Source organism: Argiope bruennichi, chromosome 10, assembly GCF_947563725.1.
Source record: "Argiope bruennichi chromosome 10, qqArgBrue1.1, whole genome shotgun sequence".
Taxonomy (NCBI): domain Eukaryota; kingdom Metazoa; phylum Arthropoda; class Arachnida; order Araneae; family Araneidae; genus Argiope; species Argiope bruennichi.
In genome coordinates, this window is record NC_079160.1 from 117,616,168 (window position 1) to 117,643,491 (window position 27,324).

Here is a 27,324-nt window from a genome sequence, read left to right on the forward strand (position 1 = left end):
TCATAAAATAAGTATAGGTAACTATTATCAATCCTAAATAAGTAAACTAATGGCGAAATAATTTTAAAATGAATATTTGGAAATGTTCAATGGAAGATAACATACATAAATAAATAACAACACATATTGTAATCGATTCTTACTGTTTTTGCATTTAAATTATCAATTTTTTTATTGGTAATAAATTTAAATTAGAAATTTGGTTCTTTGCTATCACAGATCCTATTTCAAATGAAACTATCAATAAAAAAAACAGATTATCACAGAAAAAGTCGTTTGAATCCATGTCTGAGGGTAAACCTTGAAAATAAATCTTCAGGCCGAAATCATCACCTCCGTTTTTTTCTCTTCTTTTATATTCTATTTAATTCTTAAATGCTTTTAAACTTTATATTTATTTCTAATTTGGTCCTATTTCAGATGGTAATTTTATTTATGATATTCATTTTCTATTTCGCGTTTTCACAAACCATTTTAGTATCAATTACCATAGATGAAATAACCGTAGATAACCAATAATAATTTTTCATCAAATTATTATTATTTATTTTTTTTTATCAAAAACAGCTTAAGGAACACGAAGTAAATTAAATCTTCCAGGGGCAAGATACCATAAATGGCATGCACAGAGAAGATACCATTGGATGCTAATTTTTCTTTCAAATTAGATAATACCGAAACAGTTTTCGAAAAATTTGATTTCAGGACTCTCAACCATTTAAAAAATATTTATTTATTTAACAATAAAAAACACATACAAACAAGTGTTAGGTACATGAAAATTGTAGAGAAAGCGATCATGGGCAGTGCAGGTTCAGGTTCTTCTGGGGCTGGACAGTGTTCTGACCCGTGACAGGATCGACGCAGCGGCATTCTCTTGTGATGTCACAGCACTGTTTCTTCTGGAAATGTCCATTCCTCTCACAAACAGGGGTCTCGCAGAGAGTTTTTCCTGAGGAGGAAATATTTTAGTTAGACAATGATATTTTCCTATATCATTTCCTAATAAAAATAAAAATATTACTAATAAAAAATAATAATAAATTCTTCTATTTGCTTATTTAAAAATTCCAGATTTATTAAGATGGGTAATTACAATGAAAATTCGATTTTTTGCGTAATTATGAATTTTTTTATTTACTATTCCTAATGTTTGATCAAGTTTCTTTATAAAATAATTAAAATTTTATTTCTATTTTTTGGGTATGTTTCACTGATTTTTATAGCTACATTTACAAACATTTTAATGTTTTTTTTTGTTGACATTTTTTGATGTTATTTTCTTTAATTCTAATTTTTGATAGAATATTCTTACGAAAACATTTCATAAATTAAAATCTAATATATACTTTTTGTTGAAATTTTGAGTGATAAGTTCTCAATACGGTTTGACTAGTCTGATTCTATCTATTCACTTCAATCACACTGATTCAATCTATTCACTTAGAAATATTTTATAGTATTTCATGATACTTATCAGAATTATTTATAAAGGAACTCTAGGGCTATTTTCGGACGGACCACGCAATTTTGAACCACTGTGAGATAAAGAGGACGATACCTGAGCTGGCAACTCCTCTCTAAAATTCCACACCACACCAGCGAAGGAAGTTTGGCCCAGACGGATTTAACGTGCTTATGCAACTATTACCTATTTACCGCTTACATGAGGGTTCTCCGATGAAAACGGGTCTCCAGCCTGATGCCATCCGGTTTCGAAGTCGAAAGCTTATCACCAGGCCACCGTAGTCTATGATGAAGGAGAGCAGTTCCGGAGGAGTATTCCGTTTTGAATCATTGATTTGAAAGTTCATCTCCAGCAGTTAATTACCATAAACGTCTTTTCCTATGCAGATCCACATTCCGAATTCAGGATGTTATTATGAGCTGGCAGAGAGCAAATTTACAAATATTGGAAAATATATGTGTTAGAATTAAACTTGATTCACAGTGTGACCTAGAGTTATCAAATTTAAAACAAATATTCTTTTCAGAGTAAGAATATGTATTTCGGAGAAAATTTTTGAATTAAAATTATAATTTAATTAAATTAAAAATTAATTGGGATTTTGGTATCTTTCCACCATAACTTCCCAGAAAATTATGGCAAAAAACTACTTTTTAGATATTTTCAAATTTAATTTCTTTTTTTTTAATATTATCAATTTAAGTAGTATTCAATTTTTTCTGAATTTTAATATTTCTTTTGAAAAAATGCATAATTTTCAATAATTAATTTTTCAATAATTAATTACAATGAAATTCAAATCGCTTTCAAAATTTCACGTAATATTTAATTGCATGATTTTCTTTCATTTCTAAAAGCTTCTAATTAAGAAAAAAAAATCGAAATAATTTAGAATTTGAACGAAAAACCAGAAAATGAAATTTCATTATCGAAAAAGATAACGTACATAATTAAATAGAATAACATCCAGATTCCTAAATTAAATGATCCTATGTTGCTATCGGATTCGATTTCAATGGAAAAATTCATGCGCATAATAGAACATATGTAAAGATTCAAAATAACAGTTTTAAATTTTTCTACAGTTCGGTATTTAAAAAGACCGTTAAAAATATCATGATCGTGAAATAGATATTTAACAAAAATTAAACATAACCAATATGCCCTACGGACTCTTTGGTTACTAAAAGTGGTATCAATTATTAATTTTTTCATTTTATCTAATTGATTCTTCACTTTTCTACAATGGTCTCTTTTTCGTGTTATATGAATTCCAATATTGACTGCTTTCTTCCCTGGTAATCTTAATTGATTCTTTCACACTTTGCTAATAATTTTCCCAAGTTGATGTGTCACAAAAGCGTTTGGCTCGCGTTTTACCCAGACTCTTAATTTTATATGACTTTCTTGCCACAAAATTTCACAAAAACTTTCTACATAAAAATGGAAATAATACATACCGGATTTTATTGCATGTGCTCGGGCTAAATGGCACTCACAGGACTTGGTAGCTTTGGATGGCTGTGCAACCATGTCTTCTTTGTCGTAGCATGCGCACCATTTAGGGGTTTGGATCGTGCACTGCAAGGGCAGGTAGTTGCCTTGGGCGTCGCACTGGATGTCCCATTTTACCGGAGAATTGACACTAGCAGAATTGCGCTTGTGGGTCTGACAAGTTGTCTCTGAGGAGGCATCTCCTGTAAAATAATAACATTAATTTGTTGATTCTACTTAGGATAAAAATAACTGCATTAAAATAATTTTACAGCGATTGAATGCTTTAAGACCACGAATAATTACGATTTAATGCCTTAAAGAGCCTTTTAATCGTTTACAGTTATCATAGATAAGAAATTTTGCCTTTATATCGTTTGATTCAGCTGCATTGTTTTTAAAAGATAAAGATTTCAGTTCCCCTCTTCAATTAAAAGAAGCTTTTATAAACTAGGTGGTCGTTTTATTTCCCTGATTTTTTCACTCATATTTGCGACAGCTACATTGATTGGTAATAAGAGCTGTTATCAAAAGTTATAACTTCCAAAAAGATCGATGTCTGTCACAGATATTATATTCCAGTTACTTGAAAAAAATAATAAATGTAGCGGTTAAATAACTCTACTACCTTTCTTTTTGATACAACAGATGGCGTTACTTATTAACGTCAAGGTATATTTCCTATGATTCTTGGGGGTCATTATTAGATGGTATTCTGAGTATGGTGTATTTTATGGTGTTCGTGTTTCTTTTGTCTTGTGAAATGTGGAGCTTAGAAAATAATTAAATAACTGTTCCTGAAACTCGTCTGTTATTTCCATTTATCTCATAAGGAAGTTAAAAAGTGTCTCATCCCTCTACATAAACAAAAAAAAAATATTTCTTCATTAAATATTTATTGGTCAAAAATAAGAATATATATTCGAATAATAACTTAAAAATTACTTTAAAAGAGAAATACAAAGTTCTATAATTGAGTTAAGAGTACTTTAATATATTAATCAAAAATTTTCTATACAAACGTTGCCTTATTATTATTATGTTTTACTTTTCTACAAAAATGGCTACACTATTATATTTAAAATTCATTAGAATTTTTTATGAATGAGAAAATTATATGGAAAGCTCTAAAATCTAGTTTGCCTCTATTGACCTGTTTCATCACTATGTGTGTGGTAGCTAGAAAGATTTTTAATTAGATAAAACAAAAAATAGCTATTAATAAGAATATTAAAAAGATTTGGTGATCTTATTTTAAAATTACTGAAAAGTTAAAGGTGTGAAGTTATTCCTGTTCTTAAAACCAATTCTGCGTTTTGAAAGAGAATAATTTTGTCCATTATTAGTTTTGGAATTAAACTCTTGAAAAAAATTAAGTAAGTGACTAAAATAAAATTCTCTTAATGTTTAAATGTATAATTAAATGTATAATGTCTCTTAATGTATAATTCTCTTAATGTTTAAACAGATTTCTTTATAAAATCGTTAGGACTTTTGAGGAAGTTACAATTTTTATATTCGCATTTACACACGTTTTAACAATATTTATACCATTAGATGTTATCTTCTCAAATTCTGGTCCTTGATAGAATTTTCATACGAAATCCTCATAAATTAAAATCTAATGCATATTTTTCGTTCAAATTTGATATAATAATTTCTCATTATGTTTTACGATTACTGAAGTATAGAATAAACAATCCATCCATTCCAAAATAGTTTACAGATGTTTTAATTTTTCTCAACGTGAAAAAAAAAGTTAAAATTTCTTGCTATTTATCAGTTGAACCACAATATTTAGAGAAAGGATAGAAATACTGCTTATTTTTTACTTCAAGAACTAGATAAAATATTTCTTAAGTTATCTGTGAAGTTTGAAGTAAATCATTACATTAATCTCTGAAAGAGACGATTTTTGCTTTATACATCTTTTAAAGCAAAATAGTCCTTTTTCCCAATTTTTTAAAACATTTCGTTTCATAGATGTTTTTTAAATCTTTTTTATGTAAATATTTAAGAATATATTATTATTTTCGAACTTTTTTCAAAAAATTCATCCCGAACATAGTCAGATACCTTACGGTGTAATTTATTAATTTTCTATATTATTTATAAATCAGTGTTCTTGCTATTGTTTCCATTTATAAATGCATTATCAGTATAGACATCGGAATTTTGAAATGTTACTTGACGCTGAGAATAAAACTATATTTGTACATCTTTTCCAAACTTCCTAGCCATATCGCTTGTTGGATTCTATTCTCGATATTTTATTGAAAGATAAACAGAAACACACAAAGGGCAATCTGGAATCCTTCAGTTCTTAACCAGAAACCTTAAAACAAGGCATTCAAATTTTGTTTGTAAGCCATTAAAAACATTTGGAATGTTTCAAAACTTTTAAAAACATAGCGTCTTTTAAGCTGGATTTTGACCACAGTGTGGAACTCAAAATTGAAGAATAAATGGTAATGGTATATTTTTTATTTTAAAATTTACACAAAAATGCGTTAGGCGTTTTTGTTATTTCAGATCCATCACCTTTTATATTTTAGTCAATAATAAATAAGTCGCCAACTTAACAAACATTCAGCAATCGCAAGCATGATGGATCAACCACCGACCATCGCAAATTCTGGGTCCCCTCAGAAGATAAGCCGTTTTAACACCTTACATTTGTAGAAAGCCCAATCAGTCTAGTAATATGGATCGTCATGAAAGCAAAACTGTTAACCAATTTGATATTACCTTCTATTTTTATTTGAAGAACCACTGACTTATCTTATATATAATCATATTTGAGTTACCCATTTTTCTCCATAAACAGAAGACAATTTGGTGTTTTCTATACATTTTACAAACTAAGTTGAAAAATGAAAAGTCAACTACAAGTTTCTACTTCGGTTACCATCATATCTATATATATCTTTGGCCATTGGTATATATGCTACGGTAAATGTAATAAACTGGTCATGAATAATAACCAATAAATTTAGTGGATTATGAACAATCACCGGTAAGTATGCATAATCTCCAGCTTAATCACATTTTCCATAATATATATATATATATATATATATATATATATATATATATATATATATATATATATATATATATATATATATATATATATATATATATATATATATATATATCAAGAAACAGAAAAGAAATAAATATTTTAAACTTACTTGGAAGAGCGCAGATAAATAGAACAGCGAACAACGCCTGCAAATAAAATGCAAAGAATTTAGCTAATGTAAAAAAGACCATTTTTATTTCAAACATTAAAGTTGTTTACGGCATCGATAGCGTTTTTGAATATCAAATGAATTATGCATTGGAGAGCGGGTCTTCTAATATCAAATCGATTTACAAGAAATTCAGCAAGGGAAAATGTTAAAAAAACGAGCTATTCCTCTCATAATATGAATACATTTACATATTTCCAAACTTCTTTTGAAATGAAGTCTCCAAAGGAAAGAATGGAGATAGGTATTAAATTTTCTTTAGAGCTTATTCACTTAAATTTTCTATTCATCTTTAACATGGTTTTCCCAAGATATATAAAGAAAGGTTGTTATACTTGAAGCATGGAATATATATTGGCTGCTTTTCTCTGCAGATAAAAATACAACACGGTAATCACATATCAAAGAAAAACGCAGCAGACTGTTTTCGTTATTTCCTCGTCTTTGTAAATGTTCCATTACATTTCTGCAAATTAAATTAAACCAAGAGAGGTTTAAAGGAAAAAAAAATTGAAATCTTCTATCTCAAATTTCAAATTATCACGCAAGAAAAGTGAATATTTAAGTCATTCCTCCTTCCATGAAATACATTGATAAATTGAAACATCAAAATCATTTTGAAAAGAGGTATTGAACTTTGCACTATGATTATTCTCTAAAGATATGCTGTAATAAAACAATTAGATGGTTTTGAATCAGAAATGAATCTGAAACGTTCGAAAATGGGAATATTTTCTCATATTTATGATCCCGAACAGCAAAAATTCCTAACATTTATGAGCTCTAACAAATCACACTTTTTATTTTTCTACCTACGCATTTTAAGGCTTCTAAAGCTCCAAATCAAAACAACATCACGTACTCACAAGATAAAAAAAGATGAAGTCTAATTTCTTAATATGATAGCGAAATGTCACGTAAATTTTTAGCCTAAATTTCCTATTCAAAATATTCGTAAAAAAGGAATGAAGTCGTCCAAAAGTTAATATCAGTATTTCAATGAAATTTGATATTTCAAGCAATCATTATCAGGTTAGAAACCTTTCCACAAAACTAGTCATGCATAGGAAAAAAGCTGAAGGAGAACTGGTAGGAAAAAGCTCATGCATAGGAAAGCTGATTTTCAACTTTTAAAAAAAGCTGAAAATTAAGCGAAGAGACTTAAATTGCTTAACATAGGAGAGATATGTTATCAGCGTTTTGATAATTACATAGTTTTCTTAGTAATTGATAACAGTTTTAAGCAACTGTTATCAGCTTTGAAATCCTTTTACTAACATAATTATACATATGGGGAATTTTTAAAAAACTAAAAAATAAGATGTTTAAATTGCTTAACACAGCATAAAATATGATGCAAAGTTTTAAGATCACCTCTTATTTGAAAAATAGGTAAGGACGCAATAAAATCTATAGAAGATGATTTTACCGCTTAGATGAAGTTAGGCATTCTAAACAATCTTTCCAGTTTTGAAATGCTTGCACAAAAAATGATGTGTGGGGAGTTTAAAAAGATGAAAAATGAGTAAAAAGACTTAAATTGCTTAAAATAGAAGAGAAATGGGATGCAAAGTTTTAAGAGCAACCCTTAATATATATATATACTTAAAAAAAAGAATAAAATCGTTGAAAAGTTAGTATCGTCATTTCGGTAAAGTTTGACATTTTAAATAATTTTTATCAGTTTTCAAATTATTTCCTAAATCTAACTATGTACGGGAGTTTAAAAAAATTGAAAATTAAATAAAAGAGCTTAAGTTGTGTAACGTAGCAGAGAAATGTGATCCGAGGCTTTAAGATTCATTCTCATTCGATTTATACTTAAGAAAGTAATGAAATTAATAAAGCATTTCTAACGTAGATTATTAAAATTGAAATTATATTTGCGAATCTATCTTTCCTCTATGAGGATGTGGCATTTATATCTCAGAAATGAAACCTGTTTGATATATGAAGTGTAATATTTATCTAGTACATCATCGGTTTAAATTTTAAACAAATTTTACTTAAATTAATCAGATAGAAGATGCATTATTGTGAATCATATATTTAATTTTCATCCATTAACTTCCTATTTTCATTGAATAAAAACATTGAATTATCTTCTAGTTTCCTCTCCTATCCAAGAAAAATGGATAGCAGTCTAGAATTTAATACATTAGATTTTCTAAGATACTTTCATCACCATCTTATTGAATTGAAAGCATAGTCTTGCTTGGAATTGTTAGCTATGGCCTATAAGATGCCAGATTTCAATTAGATAATATTTTATAATAAGTATACCAGTGAAATAAATAAATATATTAAATGGTGCAAAAGTACATAGAATAAAAGACACATTTAAAAATTTGGGAAGTAGTGGTAAAATTTTCCTATAATAGAATTGGATTGATTGAATAGGTTTTTTTTCTTTAGTTAAGAAAATTAGAAAGTTAAGAAAATTCTATAAGTTTATAGAATTTTCTTAACTTTCTCAGATGCTTACAAAACGGACTGCCTTTTTTGTTTAGCTTCATCATACAATAAAAATAATCGAGTATGCATTTGGATGCTTTATCCTTCAGTGATTAAACCAAATATGAATTGGTATGACTTCTTTAGATTGGCGGTATTAAGAGCACAATTGACAACTTGAATTGCATATTTGTATCAAATTTTGATCCAAATATGTCAAATGATATTGTTATTTTCTATTGGTTTGTATGTGATGATAATAACACAAAGACAAAACAAAGGAAATGGAATGCTTCAATGTTTAATGTATTATTGTAACTATAGAGCTGCATATCTGGATTCAAATCTACTTTAATGTACCTCTGGAATTTATCGCCAAAATGGTAATCCAAACAAGCAACCAATATAATTTTTCTGAGAACCATACTTAAAATACTATTTACTGTGTCAGCCATCTTAATTTTTATCTTTGGCGATATTGACATTGTTGGCATTCCGATGTGAAAGAGCACATTAAAGTAGATTTCAATATAGATCTGTCCTAATCTCGCAAGAAATCAGTCGATGGATAGTCTTTCTGTCTGGTTATCTGTCCTTCAGTACTTAAACATGATAACACAGAAACGTAACGACTTATAAATGACAATCTGTGATTTTATTGAATAAAAATAAAAGGTACAAAATTCATACCCTATTCTCCTCTTTATAAAGATATTAAACACAAAACGTTGTAAGTTTATGGAGAAGTTAAATGAAAAACATTTCCTTTGGTTAAAAGAACATTAGGTGTTACAAAATAGTAATTCTGTTTTTAAAATAGTATAAAGATCTTGTTTAAATTTTATGTAGATTGACGAAAGAATAACTCTATAATATTACTTAGTCAATACATTTGAAATACTTGTTCTGAAAAACAAATCGGACAAAATTATGTATCATTTTTAAGGTATAAAATTACTTTCATAGAAAAGCCTCTCTCTCTCTCTCTTACTCATTCACATCCGCACACACACACACACACACACACACACACACACACACACACACACACACACACACACACACACACACACACACACACACACACACACACACACACACACACACACACACACACACACACACACACACACACACATTGGAATTTAAAAAGATATTGGGACAGAATTCATTAAGCTAAAAATTGGATTATATACTTACAGTAATAGCAAACATTGTATCTTGGGATATTCGAGTGGAAATTAAGGAACTTCTTTTATCTGTAAAGAATAAAACCTCGATATATTTCAATAATTTCATTTTAATTTTTGAGCAACTTAATTTGATTTAATATTTTGTATTTATGCCATTGTCCACTTAATGTATTGTGGCATGAACTGTATTAATAGTACTGATTTTACCATATCAACCAACACGGATGAATTACATTTTATCACAATTACTAAAAATATTGTTTTAAATAATATTTTTACGTGGTAAAAATAGTGCATTGTGAATGGTTGGCTATGCTTGGAAAGTAAAGAAATTAATTGGTGGAATCAGTTCCTTTGGTGAGGTTGGGGAATTTTCTTTCTTTTCGCCACAGAATATCCCCGAACTTGGAATCTCCAGGATTTTCCGTCAATTTAATGGTTACAAGTGGAAAAATTTATTAAGCGGTAAAAAAAGGTTTAATTTTGCATACAGTATGCAAAATAATAACACAACAATACACAAAACAATAATGAAAAAAAAAGGAATGCTTGAAGATTTCATTTTGCGGTATTTCTTGAAAAAGAAGGGTGAGGAGGAAAGCGATGATTGATGGTGAATTTAGGCGAGGAGCTTGTCTATGAAATAAAAATTGGTGAAATTGGTGCTGTGGTTGTTGCTGGATACTTTTCAATACTTTTCTCCATAGTGAACAGTGAAGAAATGTTTCAGAGAATTCTTTCTAAACAGAGAATGGTTACAAATATTTATTACTGCTTTTTGAAATATAATTTGTTTCACTTTATAGCATTTTTAAATAAAAATCTTCTATAATTCATTCTTATTCAGTTCGCTTTTCTAGAAACTCTACTTGTTTCAAGATGGACTTTTGGATTTATAATTCATTCAAATTATTTATAATTATTTCTAATTATAAGCAGAAATAATAAATATTAATAAAATTTATTTATGAAAAAAATGCTAATAGTTTTCTAAATAAAACAACTAAAATGTATTTCAAATTTAAAAAAAAATTTCAAGTTTTCTCTAATTATGCCTAAATTAAGCTAGAAATAAATACTATTCACTAGGGAAACGAAAAAAATTTATTATTTTTGCAATTATAAATATTTAATTATTGTTGAGGAAAATAATTCGTTTGATATAAGGTTGTTATTTCTGTATTTAAGTTTTAAAACCCATCTTTTTTCAGTTTGTTTTCCCTCGAAATGAATGTATTATATAAAGAAATGAATGTCAAGCCCATTTTATGCAAATTAGTAGAAACAGTTTCCCTAAATTCACAAATATCAACTTAACTGAAATAGGGAACAATTTGCAAAAACATGAATTGGAATTTTTTTTAAAATGGTGAAAGTAAATAAAATGGACATTTTTTTTAAATCCTTTTATTTAGCAAATATTTTTTCACCAAAACTGATTAGGTATCCAAAATCAGATTTTTAATTCTCTTAAACTGATAATGAGGATTCATTTATACACCTTTGATGCGCAAATATTGAAAATTTTATGAGAAAAGAAGTGGAAAGAAACAAGTAATTTAGTTTAATTTTTAAGGAAAATGTACAGAATTTTAAACGAAATTTCTGATCAGGAGAAATAGTTCAAAAATCTAATTTTCCGCTCAGTTTGCCCCCAACTATAACTAAGTAAAGAAAATTTTATCAAAATAAAAAAAAAATGGGGAGGGGGAGGGAGGTTTATCGAGATCCTGTTAGTAAAAATGTAACATTCAGTTCTTTATATAATCTTAATTTTAAGTTATCAAATGCCATTTTTTACCCAAACATTCATTAAGAAATACAATTATATCTTCAGAAATCAGTATGTCATGCGTATTAATCCACAATTAAATTTAAAAAAAAACTAAATAAATTTAAAATATACTTCCTATTAAATTGCTCAACATATCAATCATGGATTTTAATACCTTTCCGCTAATGAAAAAATTTAGATCAGAAATAATTATCGGAAATTAAAATATCGTAATGGAGAAAAGGAGAAAACCTCGGAAAGCTTTGAAGAAAGGCAATAAAATAAATTATTTAAAGTGCAACAATTTTATTTTCTATCCAAATAAATTCTATTCCAATACCTAATTTAAATTATACCGAATTCGTTCAAAATTACGAGTACAATTTCGGTAAATGATGGTGAAAATACGAACTAAATACAAGAATATTGATGAAAATTTTAACTTGATATCTAATTTAAATTATATTTAAATCGTTCATAAAATAAATGAACAACTTCTGAAAATGAAATTGAAAATATGAACTAAAATAAAGCCCAACTATTTTATCGAAAATTTGAGCTTGGTACCTAATTTAAATTACGTCAAATGCATCTAAAATGCGTCTTCAACTTCTGGAAACGAGAGTGAAAATATGAACTAAATTAAAGCACAACAATTTTATTGAAAATTTGAAAATGGTACCTAGTAAATTATATCGAATGCATCCAAAAATGAATCTACAATTACTGGATATTATATTAAAAATGATATTAAAAAATAAATCCCAACAATTTTACTTAAAATTTGAGCTTGGTACCTAATTTAAATTATGTCGAATGATCCAAAAATGCGCCTTCAACTACAGGAAACAAGAGTGAAAATATAAACTAAATTAAAGTGAAAAAAGTTTTATCAAAAATTTGAATCTGATGTCTAATTTAAATTATGCAGAATTTATTGAAAAATTCGCGTATAATTACTGTAGATGATTGTGGAAATACGAATTTAAATAAAGCGCAACAATTTTATTGAAAATTTAACTTGGTACCTAATTTGAATTATGTCGAATGCATTTAAAAATTCACGTAGAACTTTTGTAAATGATAATGGAAATATGAATTCATGTGATAAAGAGTTAAGAATTCATGTCATAAAAATTCAAATCCATGTAAAGAAAATACTGCACAACAGCTAGAATGCATGTAGTAAGTGAAATACAGCAATGAAAGAAAGTACTTACTGTACTGTTCACTGTTACTAGGCGCTGTGCCACGCTTCGCAACGGGGTGGACTTTTATATGCAAACTAATTTTTTTATGAAGTCAATTGTCTCAAGGAGCTCATGTTACCTTTGAAACATGATAAGAAGATATCACGATCTTTTCAAGAGGTTCAGTTCTCGGAAGCACATTGTCCACCCGGACGTTTGAGGCCAGTTCAGACATAACTAACAAGAAAAAAAATCCTTCAACTTGAAAAATGTGATATTAAAACTATCATCTTGCATGTTTGTTTTATGTGGCAAGCAGAGTAAATTGCCAACAAAAGAAAAATGAAAAATTATCATACTGTACGATATTTATCATATCAACTACTAATTTTTTTTTTTTTACTGTTCATCAGATTACATAGCACATCAGAAGTAACGAGTGAAATGACCTCATTTCAATTTATATCTTATTCAAAAATGAAATCATTAAACGAAATGCAATTTGAACTGGAGCAAATACTGCAGATAAAACTTAGTGAATTGCCACTTGAATACAATTGAGTTCCAATATAAGCATTTTCCTGATAAAATATTAATACCCCCCCCCAATTATTTCACATAATTGTTATACGTTGAAAAGTATGATATGTTCATTAACAAAACTTATAATGAATTTCTAAGCAAATTCAGTAAATATTGAAACAAGTTATCGATTGTTTATGTTACAGTGTAGTAGGTGAAAGTAACAAATAAATATAGTAAATAATTCGATCAAAAATTTGCTATTATTGGAATATTTTTGAAGTTATTGTATGTGTGGTAAAATGAATATAAAGCTGCTTAATTTTATAATTCCATTTTAATATTTACAAGGTATTTATAGATTCTATGAGAAACGCAATTTGTTAGAGTGCAGTTAAAATCGCAAAAGTGCGGCTATAAAGTATTGAAAATGCCATTAGAAAGAATAAATATAAGTATTTTACAAAAGTGTGATAATTAAAATTTAAAAACTTCTAAAATACCAAACGATGCTCCCAACATTCTTTGTGGAGGAGTTTAATACATCAAAAGTAAGAAACCAAACGATAAATCTAGAAACGCCAAGTAAATAAAATAATAAAAAAATAGCGCCAGCTGAAGGCAACGTCACTTCATAAAAGTAAAGAGCACAAATCATGTATCAATTATTTAAAGCTTTAATTTCAGACTGAGAAAATTCGATAATTATTATTGTTGAAAATTAGGCTATCAATTACTCCATTTTTTATTTTCCAAGGACTTTTTACCATGTGTAAGCAGAATTTCGGTTTTTGTATGAGGTTAATGGAGGTAAAATATATTTGCCTTTTTTTAAAAGAGGGGACAATAAATACTTGCGAATATAGCATTCTATCCATAGTATATTTTACTAATAGGATGTTTCTATCGTGGATTAATCTATTGCATGCAGCATACAGGTTCTCAGGTAAAAGGAATATGTTTTTTTTCATATCTTTAGTTTTCCTAAAAACTATTAATAAACCCATTATTTACAGTATCTAACAGAAAAGCAACGTAGATTAGGTTGATATAGTTTCTATTTCATCTCTATTCGAATTTTTGACAGAATATTCATATTCTCTTTAGAAACAATTGTTGCTGTCTTAAAATTATAAACAGTGAAAGTAATCACCTCGAAACTTTTTCGAAAACTATATAACGAGTATATCTATTTCCTAATTGCATAAAACAGTGGATCTTAAGCAAGGTAGTGATTTCACGAGTTTTATTTTCAAAGTTCCTTATATCAAAATTTACGCTTAGGAAAGGCACTCGATGAAGGCAACACAGTATGCATTTTGGACACACTTTCTTGGTGAAATAAAACCAAAATTTGATACAAAATTGCAATTATGTTAGAAAGATGACATATTAATTTTCATTTACATAAGTCAATATTTATCACATTTATATATATGAGATTGTATAGATAAATAGAGAGTTAATCCTAGACAAATTTGGCTAGAAATTTAATACATTATCTGTACCTTAAATGCCAGAGCTGAGTACTAAATTTGTAATTATCGCGTTAAAATTTGACAAAAACTACAAATTCATTGTAAAGATTATATACCAATTTCCATTCTCAAATAATTCGCTTCACAAATAACAAATATAATTCCAAAACTGATTTTTCCGAACTGAAACTTTTCAGACTTACGGATGTATAAAACGTAAAGATCTTAAGATAGAATTTTAGGGAGATAATAGTACTTTCTATTTGAATATTTTATATGCGAGAAAATATTGATAAAAATTGAAGTGTAATATATAGGGGATATATCAATATTGCACCTTTATCAATATTGTTACAAACCTCTAATGCTGTTTTCCAGCACGGTTAGTTCAATCACTGGAAAGACCGTTTTACAATCAGCCCTGTTGGGTGCTGATTGGGTACCATGTCAGTGATTTCAGAACTTGGTGACAAAATAGATATTGATGAAAAATTCGAGAATTTTAATGATTCATCCAATAGGAACTGAGATACGACTGACTGGTTCCGAACCTTCTCGGTTCGCCTCCCGGGAACTATAAAAGGCTGGTACTCTCAAACTGAATTGGAGTCGTAGTTGGCGTCGAAGACAAGTTAACGTGTCGTCGAGAGGATAATGAATCAACGGCGGAATAGTTCGGCGTTGTGTGGAGTTCAAACGAGTGCTGAATTGAGCACTCTGGCGAGTCCTGGCGTTTATTGTAGAAGCAGCATCGTATCATGTGTGGAGTAGCCAGTCATGTAATAGTGAGTCGGCAGTTGGATACAGATAAAGCGAGGAGACAGCGGAGAATTTCAGTCGTTTGGAGAGACCGTAGAGCGAAGCTCCGAAGATTCTCTCTCCTGATGAATTCTTCCTGGCCGTTTTGTGTGCTGTGGTTGCCATTGCTACTGATTACTACTTGTGGGCTACTGTGTGTTCTAGTGTGCTATCCCGTGTTCGTCTTGGTTGTATATAATTGTCATCTTTCTGTTAGTGTCTTCGTGTTAAATAAATGTAGTTGTTGTTTTCTACTGAGGCCTGCTGATTGTTTTCACACCATATACCCACTACAAGCGAACCCGGTGAATTTACGGACTTAGTAGCAGTGGAGTTGAAGTGAAGTATATACGTAACAATATTATAATCAATTATGATTATTAGCTGTTAATATTTTTAAGCACATTTTCTTTGCAATGCTATGATATAATGGTAAACTTAGGACATTTCTGAAAATTTTATTTTAAAATTTATTTTCTAAATAGTTTTTTATGGATGATAAATACATAAAATCTATTAAGAAAATAATTTTTTTAAATTTTTTGAAAGATGAAGTCATAATAATATAAGAAACGTGATCCCTTTTGCTAAAATATTTTCCCATCAGAGGATTAATAAAAACTCTAAAACAAAAAAAAAAAAAAAAAAAAAAAAAAAATTCAAGTTTTGAATGAACGAAGAACTTAAGGGATTATGCGTTTACGATATAACAACTAAAACTAAAAAAAATCTTCAAAGTTCGCATCTATGGATTTCAATAGCACATCATAGGATGTGAAATTAAATGTAAATAGTAATATTTTCATAATACAGCGTTATGTGTAAAATTATTGCTTTTCTTGATTACACAATAATTTATTTGATAGTGAAGATTGCAGCATGGGTGAAATGACTTGAAGACTCAGGTTGTAGTGTAGCAGGTTTAAAGTACTACACATAAAATTTCTCGGGAGAGAGCCGTGATCACACTCCCCCTAGTACACGAGTCAAGTTGTTCGCTTCTACTGGAAAAGAAAATATAATCAACAGAGAGACCACGTGGTATTTACATGATTGACAGCTAGCTTCGCCCAAGAAGACCAAGTGGGTAACTGAATTCTTAACATTATGATCATACTTGACAGCATTTACAACATTAAAAAATATTTTAACAGACATTAATAAATATATGTAAATTACGTTGGAAAGTATTTATGAATGAAATTATTTAGGGATGTGTATTCTAGAAGATATCTTAATATGTCCAAATCCTACAAAATAAAATGGTAAGTATCATGATAAATACTCCTTGATACATCTCAAGTAACATAATTCACAATCACTTTTTAAAAAAATATGCAGAAATTAATTTTTTACTAAGCAATATCAAGAGAGACACTTTTATACAATTATCATGAACCTACCGAATAATTAATCAACCATCAAATCGTTTTTTATTCACAAAAGAGGGGTATACCCTACTTTTCTATGAATACAAAGTTTCTTTTTTAATTTTGACAATTCAATTCAGGAAGCATTCTAGTCAACCACTGGCAATTATCTTCGAAATGACTTCGATTTCTGATATTAAGATTTTTTGTGATGATCAGCCCACGCAATTAATAATAATTTATTGAAGCCAATCAAATAACATCTTATTTCGACACAATAAAGTTTCATTTTTAGTTTATATATGTACAATAAACCTGAAAAGTTCTGATCAATTAGATATGCCCCCATTTTTAATAAGCGTAAAAAATGTTCGAAATCCATGTCATTTCTGAGACTGGAGGCACTCAAATTTTCTTTTGCGAAATTAATTAAAAATGGAACTGTAAACGGCCATTGATAATGTATCTCGTGATGATAAAAATTTTCAAATTTACTTTTATATAAAATTAAATGGACGAAATCGGTACACTCGTTGCGGCTGAGAAGGCCTGTTAAGGCATTTAACCCATAGTGAAAGTAAAGCGAGATGTTCTGACATTGTTTTCAAAACTTAAGCTAATGTGAGTCAAGGGACGCTTGATGACATTTCTAGAGATCAGAAAAGTAATCTGAAAACAGATCTTTAGAGAGATCACTTTTTATAAACTCCCATATCAAATAAAAATTGGTGAAATCGAACTATTCTTTGATTTGCCAATATTTTGAAATATATTGCTATTTTATTTGTATAACTTAAACCCTCGTAAATAAAAAAATATTTATGATATACAGTGAGCTACTGCAGTGATATTTAACCTGTGGGGCGCTCCCCCCTAGAGGGGGCTCGAGCACACTAGAGGGGGGGCGCAAGAATATCCAAGATAAAATATTATTTTTAAAAAATTGATTAACTGACTGAAAGGAAAGCACACATACACATAGAAAAAAAATACATTTCGACATATTTAATAACTTATTAAAGTAAAACAACTTACTAAATCAAAACTTAATGAAAACATACTAAATTAAAAACAAATTTAATAATTATGAGTGACTTCCTTGGGCCTGTCTTGCAGAGCAAAGTTTTTCGAAGGAAGGCTTAGTATTAGAAATAGCCACTCTCAGTTCTGTTTCTAAATTTTGTCTTCAATGAAGCCACAGCAGAAAATCAAGCTTCACAAAGGTAGGATGTTGAAAATGGTAATAGAATGTGAAATGCCCTTGTTTTTAGTGCAGAAAAATTATCCTTACTCCTGCCCAAAATTCAAATAGTAATTTATTATTAAATTGTCAATTGTCCCTAACCCACTCGTAACTTGCAATCAGCTTCTCGTCAGCAAGAAAATACTTTTTAAAATTCTTTGCCAGCATGGCTAAAATATTTTTAATGGTTGCAAAAACAACTTTTACATGTTTTTCTTCAGCCTTATAAGTTTTAGTACAATCATCCACATTTGCAAACATTGTTAGGTTTTTTGCTTTAAATTTTTGCTACACAATTCCAATTTTCTACAAAAAACATTGACTTTATCACTCGTATCCAACATGTGTGTATTTGCTCCTTGGAGTTAAAGATTCAAGTTATTTAATTTCTCGAATACGTCTACCAAGTACTTCAATTTCATCACAAATAAACCATCGCGAAAATTTTCTAAATCCGGTCTGTTTTCTTCTTCCAGGAAAATGGCGATTTCTTCTTTTTATTCATAAACATGTTGCAAAAATTTCCCACGTGATGACCATCTTGCCTCGCAATAAAATAGCAACGCTGAATATACTGAACCCATGTCATTACAAAGTGCGGAAAAGATTCTCGATTTCAGGGGTCTCATTTTTATATAATTTACTCCGGTTATAACTGTAGTTAACACAATATTCAGACAAGGACTCATTGCTTTCGAAGTCAAAGCTTCTCTGTGGATCATGCAATGTGTGCACTGAGGCGATTTTTGTTTTACAAATGCTTGTATAACTTGGAATCTTCCGGACATTGAACAAGCACCATCGGTGCATATTCCGATGCAATTTTTCCATTCTATGTTTGCCTCATTCATAAAATCATTTAAAATAGCAAATAATGCGAGCGCTGATGTTTTGAGTTCGATTGTTTTGCAGAAAAGTAGTTCTTCTACTACTGACATATTATCACAAATTCGAACATAGGCAATTAAATGAGCATCTTTATTACTATCTGTTGCTTCGTCAAGCTGTACTGAAAACTATTTGTCACGCAAGTTGGAGAAAAGCTGACACTGTACATCTTCAGCTATATCGCCAATTCGACGAGCAACAGTATCATTTGAAAGAGGTATGGACTGCAATTGTTTTGAAAATTATCTCCAAACATAGTTTCTACAATCTCAATTGCTGCTGGCAAAATAAGCTCTTCACCAGTGGTGTGAGGTTTTTACATCTGGCTATTTTATAGACAAAGTTTATAGGCAGAGACAAAATTTCTTTAAAAATGATTTTTGCTTTTTATATGATTTTAATTTTAATTCGAAGAATTTTCTGGGTTTGTTGACGTACTCTCTATGAAGCGTTTCCAAATGTCGTTTAAGGTTTCATGCTGTCTGAGGCCGACATTTTTGAGCAAATGATATACAGGGGGCCTTTCTTCTTCATTTACTTCAGCACTGGTAAACCCAAAATATAAGTATTCTTGAGAATGTTTTCTTGATTTTATTTTCGGCAACCACGCTCGCCTGTGTACTTGTTGATGCTTGACTATGGTCTAATGCTTGCTTACTTCCGCTTAAAAATTCATCCATGAGTCTGCATAAATCTACTGCTGTGAATATTTAATATGGTGAATTGCATTGACATGAAAACAAATACAACATACACATTCGTTATAGATTCGACAGAGATAAAAGGATCAACTCGAATGAGACTGGCTGGAATTGAATCTTGCGTTTCTTGCCCATCCATAAACATTGCTTATTTTTTTCACTTTTGTTTAGTCATGCTTCTGTTTAATTTCTTTTATTATTCGAAAAAATGTATTCCCAGTTTTTAAATTTAGCTCACCTCGTTTAGGTTATATTTCATTAACGAATTTTTCTACTTTCATATTCTTTTAACGTTTCATCTCCCTGTTTGGCTTTCATTTCAAATAAAATATTTAAATTTTCCCCGCTTTCATTCGCTTTATCTGTTTACCACCGGCTTGTCCAAAATGCAAGTTGTGGTTTATCTCCAACGTTGGCTCACTTTCACTCTTATTTCGAAGTTAGTTAAAATAATTTAAAAACAGAATCCAAAATACTCAATATACATTATTAGTGTATACATTTTATAGCAAGCGTGGGGCGCGATGAAAATATTAATGAAATCTGGTCCGCAAATACTGAAAGGTTGAGAAACGCTGAGCTACTGTGCAAAGCAGATACTATTTTCCATGCAATAAAAAAATTAATTAGTAGATGATTGCTGGAGGAATTTATGTTCAAATTTACAACAAAGTTCTGTTCAACGGATCAAGTTCAAGTAAACATTTTTCAAATGCATCCTGTTGTAACTGCTATATTGCAAGTGAAATGTTACATTTTTGAAAGTGGTAGCCCTCTTTTTGTGTGAAAATAACAGGCAAGTTTATACATTTGCTTTTCTATATCAATTATACGAGCTAAAAAATTAGAGCTAAATTTCATCTTTATTATTTCTTGAAGCACAATTTTTCCCTAGAAAATAAATAACACAGATGCTCATTTTCCCATATTTTATCTTGTTTTAGAAGAAGATATCAATAACAGCGAAAGAAGATGGGTTTTTTTTTTCGTGATTCTCTAACTTAAGTGTTTCCGTACTAAGTAATTAATTAAGATTTACAGGTGGTGAGAATTTAAGTTAATGTTTTAAAACGATGTAATTAATACTAAATGTCAAAAATTCAAAACTGACATTTGTTTAATGAGTCATTGTCTTATAAAAGCGATAAAAATGAATTGCATATTTGTTTGTTAAAAGATCAGACATGGGGGTTTCGAAATTCTAACTTTCTCACATAAAATAAACCTACTCTCCAAATTTCACTTTTTATTTCATTCCAACTTGACTTAGTATTTTAGCAAACAGACAGATAAAAACAATTTTAATTGTTTTAGAACTCAAGGAATAGTTAGAATTATCAAAATCTAGCAGTCCAATTTCTAAATAATTACAACACTTAAGTTTTGTAAATAAAGCACTGGTAAAAAAGGTTTATACCGTCATGTACAAATGCTTTTTAATCTCTTATATTTACCGATTATATATACGATATTTTAAAATTTAATTTAAACTTAATTAATTTCCTAATTTTTTAGCTTAATTTAGCCCATATTAACTTCATTCTAAAATGTTCTCTTATTTCCTGATTCAATTACACCTTTTTTTATTTAATTAATGCAGCAGAAGATCTGTAAAATTGTTGTGATCGACAAGATCCCACACTCAGAGTGAAGGGATAAAAATTTGTCAAGACAAGCACATTCTTTTAAAAGATCCCTATAATTCCCTTGCCTGGATCGATACGTGTAAAGAAATCCCTATCAAAATCTCACAGTATGTAATCACGGGGGTTAATTTTTCATCAGATTTTCCTCGCTTCACTCTTGCGTCGTTCTGTGTGATATGTTTCTCGCTTCTACTTGTACATAAATTATGTCTCCCGAAATGGAATAAAAAGAGGTTTAAAAAATCAAAGTGTCTTTTGTGTCTGCGGCCACAATTCCGCTTAAAAAATTATGTTTACACACACTTTATATCGCGACATAAGAGCAGAAGAGACTTAAATTTTCCTCTATGGTTTTACTATGAGATTTTAATACGGATTTCTTTGACACGTGTAGAGTTAGGAAGGGGGAATTCAGGTATCGTTAAAAGAATGTTGTAAATATTAAGGGTTTTTATCCCTTCACTTGGAGCGTGAAAGAATGCTGAAGTGACTAGTTTTATAGAGTGCGTGCAGAATTAATTAAATTAAAAAGTGGGAATTGGATGAGGAAATAAGTGAACATTTTAGACTGAAGTTAATATGATTTAAATTATATAAGGAAATTAATTACGATTTAAATAACATTAAGGGATTTCATTACACACACGTACACACACACACGCACACAGATATATATGTAATGATTATCTTAATTTAGTCTAAATTTAATTAATTTCTTCTTTTCTTAAAGTTGCCCTTATTACTTTATTCTAAAATGTTCGGTTATTTCCTTATCGAAATCCCATTTTTTATTTGATTGTTTTAACGCGCACTAAAAAATAGCTGAGTCTGTAATTCTCAAGCTGCAAACGAAGAGATAAAAATCGATAATGATCATATCATAATTTCCAAAGATACCTAAGATTCCCGCTCCTGAATCAAAGAAATCTGTATGAGAATCTTTTAGCAAAAACACTGAAGGAAAAACTTCACTCACTTTGGCTCGTCTGTTTTGATGTGAACATACATGTTCCGCCTTCCGTCTACAAACTTATGTTATATTTATATATTTAAAAAAAATCCTCATTTATCTAAAAATTAAAAAATATGTAAAAAAGAAAAAAATCAGAATCACAGTGAATTTCGTCCTTTTACCCTTCGGCATTTTTTCCTTGGTTTATTAAGAATATTTATATAAACAAACAAAAAAGTTGTATTTCCTACCACTTCATAATCTTCCATTCCAAAACAAATATTTCACTGAATAGAGGATTGCATCAAGATAGGGACGGATTCTTTGAAGAAAAATCCCGCGGCGGTCTAATCGCGTTTGACGTCACAAGAAAACGCTGACGCGGAAGTTCATAAAATGTTAATAAAAAAGAAAGTCTGGAATGTTTGTTCTTCAGTTGTGTATCTCATTTTCCTTCTCTCCCTTTATATTTGTATTCTTTGAAAAGAAGAGAAAAGACTGCAGAATATTCTTGCTAGGACTCCGAAAATAATATTTGGACAGAAAAGATGAACGATTCTGCGTTCAGGAACAGTTCTTTAACACCTCGCATAAGTAAACGGAGCATTCTTTTCATATTTTGACGTCGACTCAGGGGAGTGCAGGGTCTGTTCTTATTCATTGTGCATTAAGGGGAAAAAGTCGTTTGAATTTGAATGAATAGCAGACGATATCTTTTAGAATTAATAATATTAATGAAAATTCTTCGAACGAAGAAATATTTTAAAGTTTTAAGATATTTTTTACGAAGAATAAAGAACAGGATCTATTATGGTAAAACATCTTGCATAGATTAAAATTTTGAATTCATAAGAAAATATCTATTTTTGGACAGCGTGTGCATAAGAGAATGAAGTTTATAAACAAAATTGTTTTCGCTTGAGAAGTAAAGCTCATTTTCGATCTATAAACAATTTTGTTTTCGTCTTAGAAGTAAGGTTTTATTTCACAGATTTTAAAAAAAGAAAGTTAAAATTATCGTGTACAATTTTCAATAACATAATTTTGCATTTTATATACAATGGTTTAAATATGTGTGTTTTTTTTATTGAATCACGACTAGAGAAAAATATCTTTAATATTTAAAACTGTTTTCTTAAAACAATTGGCATGTTGCTATTCCAAAACAGTCAATTGTATTTGAAATAATATAAACGATTAAACATACATTTATCTTTATGTGTGAAAATTTGAACTCGTCGAAGCTTGCATTACCATCTCAACTGTAGGCACAATTGTATGTTTTCTTCCAAATGGTAACTATGTAATGATTCACAAGATCGGTTTTTTTTGTAAAGGTGTGAAATAATTGAATTGCCTTGATTCTTGTAATTATAACAGATACTTACTTCAGGATTAAAGATCCTTAAATAGATCAGACCAGATCGCTTCAATAGATTCTAGTAGTTTTAAAATGGAGTTAAGTTATCACTCGATCATCGATGGTGTGTTCATTAAATTGGGATGGCAATGTAAAAAAAAACTAATGATAGTTGTCTAATTAAATCTTTCTCGCATACTTTCCAATAAGTTTTTTCATAAAATTGTTAATCTTCGATAAAGCCCCAAATATCTTGCATGACTTCGATGAAAAAGAGTTGAAAAATAAGATCTTTGGTGAGATTCTTGCATATTTACTCAATGTATTCTTAAAATATTCATTTTGGAAGCCCTTTTGCAGACCGATAGATATCAAAATTCGACACAAAATTACAATTGAAGATAAAAGATCACATATCGAATTTCATTGATTTCAGTTATTGCGTTTATGAAAGTACAGATTGGCAAACAATCAGCCTGTAGATAGATTTGATTCAAAATTTGACAAACATCTATATTTTAGATGCTAAACTTGTATATTCATTTTATCTACTTAACTCTTTATGTTTTGTAGTGTTCGAGTTTCCCTGTACTCCAAAAGACAGGCAGTCAGATTTCCCGTGAATGGATTTTGTTCAAAATTTTATAAAAATCGACAAATAAGGTCGTAAGTCCATAGATCAAATTTTATCTGTCTAACTCAAAGTCTGCTGACAAACAGATATGATGCCATAAAGTCTGAAAGTAGAGATTCGTCAAAATGTTGAGTTTTTTGACGATTACAGTACTTCCTCTATACTTCATGTACGAAAAAGTAAAATGCAATGCGGTAACATATCCATGAGTTTATATTTTTATAATTTCTTTTGCATTGATCTTCCTATAAAACATGCCTTGCTTGATATGGTGATGTTATACATCTCATAAATACAAGCAATTTTATTAGGTGCTTGCATTTATTTTAATCAGCGACATCTATTGGTAGACATGCGAAGTATCTATATAAACAACAATGGTTTTAGGTTTTGCCAATTTATAATACTTTATTGTTATCATTTTCAAAGCTTTCCATTTAGTATTATTGAGTTATTCAGTGTATAAAGCCCCCAATCATGGAATGCTCCAAATTGCATTTTCGACATTCATTTTTTTTTTGTTTGATTTGAAGAAATCTACTGCCGAAGCTCATAAGACACGTTTAAAAACTTATAGAGATGCAGCTCTGTCATATACCAATTGTAGGTTTTGGTTTCAAGGATGTAAGAGTGGTGATTTCGATGTCAATGACAAAGAACGGCCTGGAGGACGAAACAAAATTCGAAGACAATCAATTGCAGGAATTATTGTACGAAAATGGGGAAAAGTTGTAGAAAATGATGGAAAATATTTTTATTGATATATATTGTACACATTTTTCTCAATAAATGTATTTTTAAAATGAAAAAATGATCAAAATACATGCAAGTATATAATACAATTATGGGCAAATCGTACATAAATAAATTTATCGACTTTTGTGAAACATTGCAGAAAAGTTTGTTCGTAGGATTAAAACTTGTTCGAAATTCAATCTTAGCATTATAACCAAACTCTTATACAAGTTTATTAATTTCTAAGAATGAAATTTGGGCTAAAAATTACAAACACGGTATAAAATACATTTTAAAACACCAAATCCGGAAATTACAAAATGGCAGTTGAGTCTTAATCACAGAATTACGACCGATTCATGCTCCATCCAATCATAACAGAGCGAATAGTTCCAGCCCATTAAATGGAAAATCTAATATCAATTGGGCAATCTGTTGCACCGATATTGACCTTGATGGCACGAAATTTACATAAAAATGCCTGAGTAAAGTTCATCGTCGACCATTAACAAGATCTGGGGCATATCTCAACTGTTTACGCGCCGATCGCTGACAAGTCTGGAAATTTCCCCTAGCTATCTCGCTCTCGAAAGTGATCGCTGATTGAAACTCTGACTTCCATCAGTCGATATTTTGAATCCATCCCACGTTCCTTAGATGTGGTTCGTGGATATCTTCCTCTCCTTTGCTATCAGCCGACGCTTCTTAACCTTTTGACTTTCGGTTACTCCTCAGAATTGTTTTTGTTTTCGATTCGGTGGCATCAGTTCTGAAGATCGATAAAAATTACGTTAATTTCCCTGAAAGTTTTGCCAGACATAATCAGATAGATTAAATTATTATGGAATTAAAATAATGTGAGTTTCTAAATGTGAATTTTTCTAGCGATATATCGTAAGATATTTCATTTTCAAGATTAGCATGAGCCACATTATCCTGGTGAAATGAGGCATCTATGGAACGATTTGATATCATGCCAATATATGGAACTACAGAGACCAAGTTTGTACTAAGGTTTGCATTTTATTGGCCTCATTCGTTATCTTGTTTCCAGGACAAGTCCGAAGATTTTACAATATCTCGTTTTTAGTCCGATTTTTTATTAAATGTTCGAATAATATCAAATTTTGCTTATAAATAGATAATTTAAACTAAATTTTTAAACTAAAACTATTTTTTAAGGTAAATAAAGAACGTTTACTTTAAATTCTATTTCTGATGAATTTCGATTCTGTGGCATCAGTTCTGAATATATATTTAAATTGAGTTAATTTCTCTGAAAGTTTTGCCAGACATAATCGGATAGATTAAATTATTATGGAATTAAAATAATGTGAGTTCCTATATGTAAATTTTTCTAGTGATATTACGTTAGAAAATTTATTTTCAAGATTTCAATGAGGCACATTATTCTGGTGAAATGAGAGTTTTGGTATTATTGATATGTATATAAAAATAGAAACCATGTTTGCATTAAAATTTGAAATTTATTGGTCTCAAAGAATTTTTTCAATATTGGTACCAATCTGGTATCGTCGCTATTTATTTTCTCTATGACTCTTTAGTTCAGTAAAACCAATTAAATTCTAATTACTAAAATAAGAACAAAACCAATGGGTTAATAATTTCACAGAACAAAATGACAACGTGTGTTCATATAATCATAACAAGTAATTATATATCTAGAATTTTCCTTAAATTACAATGGTACTGAATGAATTAAAATGCTACTGTATAGAAAAATATATAAATAATTTTAAAATATCTAAAGAACTGTCATTTAACTTGGTGTATTTTAAGAAATCCTTAATATATGGCTTAAATTATACAGTCATATTCATCTGCTTGTTTCCTTACTTACATATCTACTTTTGAAGCATCAGAGAACTGTTTTGTGATGGAATTCAGATTTGAAACGTAATCAGATGGTGAGCATAACTTTTGGTCTGAATATTAATTTGTCGAAATTCTATATCACATCAATGAGGGGACATTAAATCCAATACATGACAAATTTTATAGCAGAATGAAGTATCAAACCTGACACCCACTGACTGCATAGCTAAAATATAAGAATCGCGAATATACAATTAGAAGACAGAAAAATACATCTTTATTTAGAAGGATTTTATGTGACTTTGATAGATACAATTTTATGGTGTAGAAATCA

At 29.5% G+C, this 27,324-nt stretch overlaps 1 protein-coding gene across 1 annotated transcript; it reads right to left on the reverse strand.

Moving 5' to 3' along the window:
- Nucleotides 1-713: 713 nt before the first annotated feature.
- Nucleotides 714-12,953, reverse strand: LOC129988566 (U24-ctenitoxin-Pn1a-like). Its single transcript, XM_056096818.1, has 5 exons — nucleotides 12,858-12,953; nucleotides 9,871-9,929; nucleotides 6,157-6,193; nucleotides 2,929-3,165; nucleotides 714-952 (listed from the first exon to the last, which is right to left on the reverse strand). Exons 2-5 carry the CDS (start codon nucleotides 9,883-9,885, stop codon nucleotides 798-800), a joined length of 444 nt encoding a protein of 147 aa, XP_055952793.1. The 5' UTR covers nucleotides 9,886-9,929; nucleotides 12,858-12,953; the 3' UTR covers nucleotides 714-797.
- Nucleotides 12,954-27,324: the final 14,371 nt, after the last annotated feature.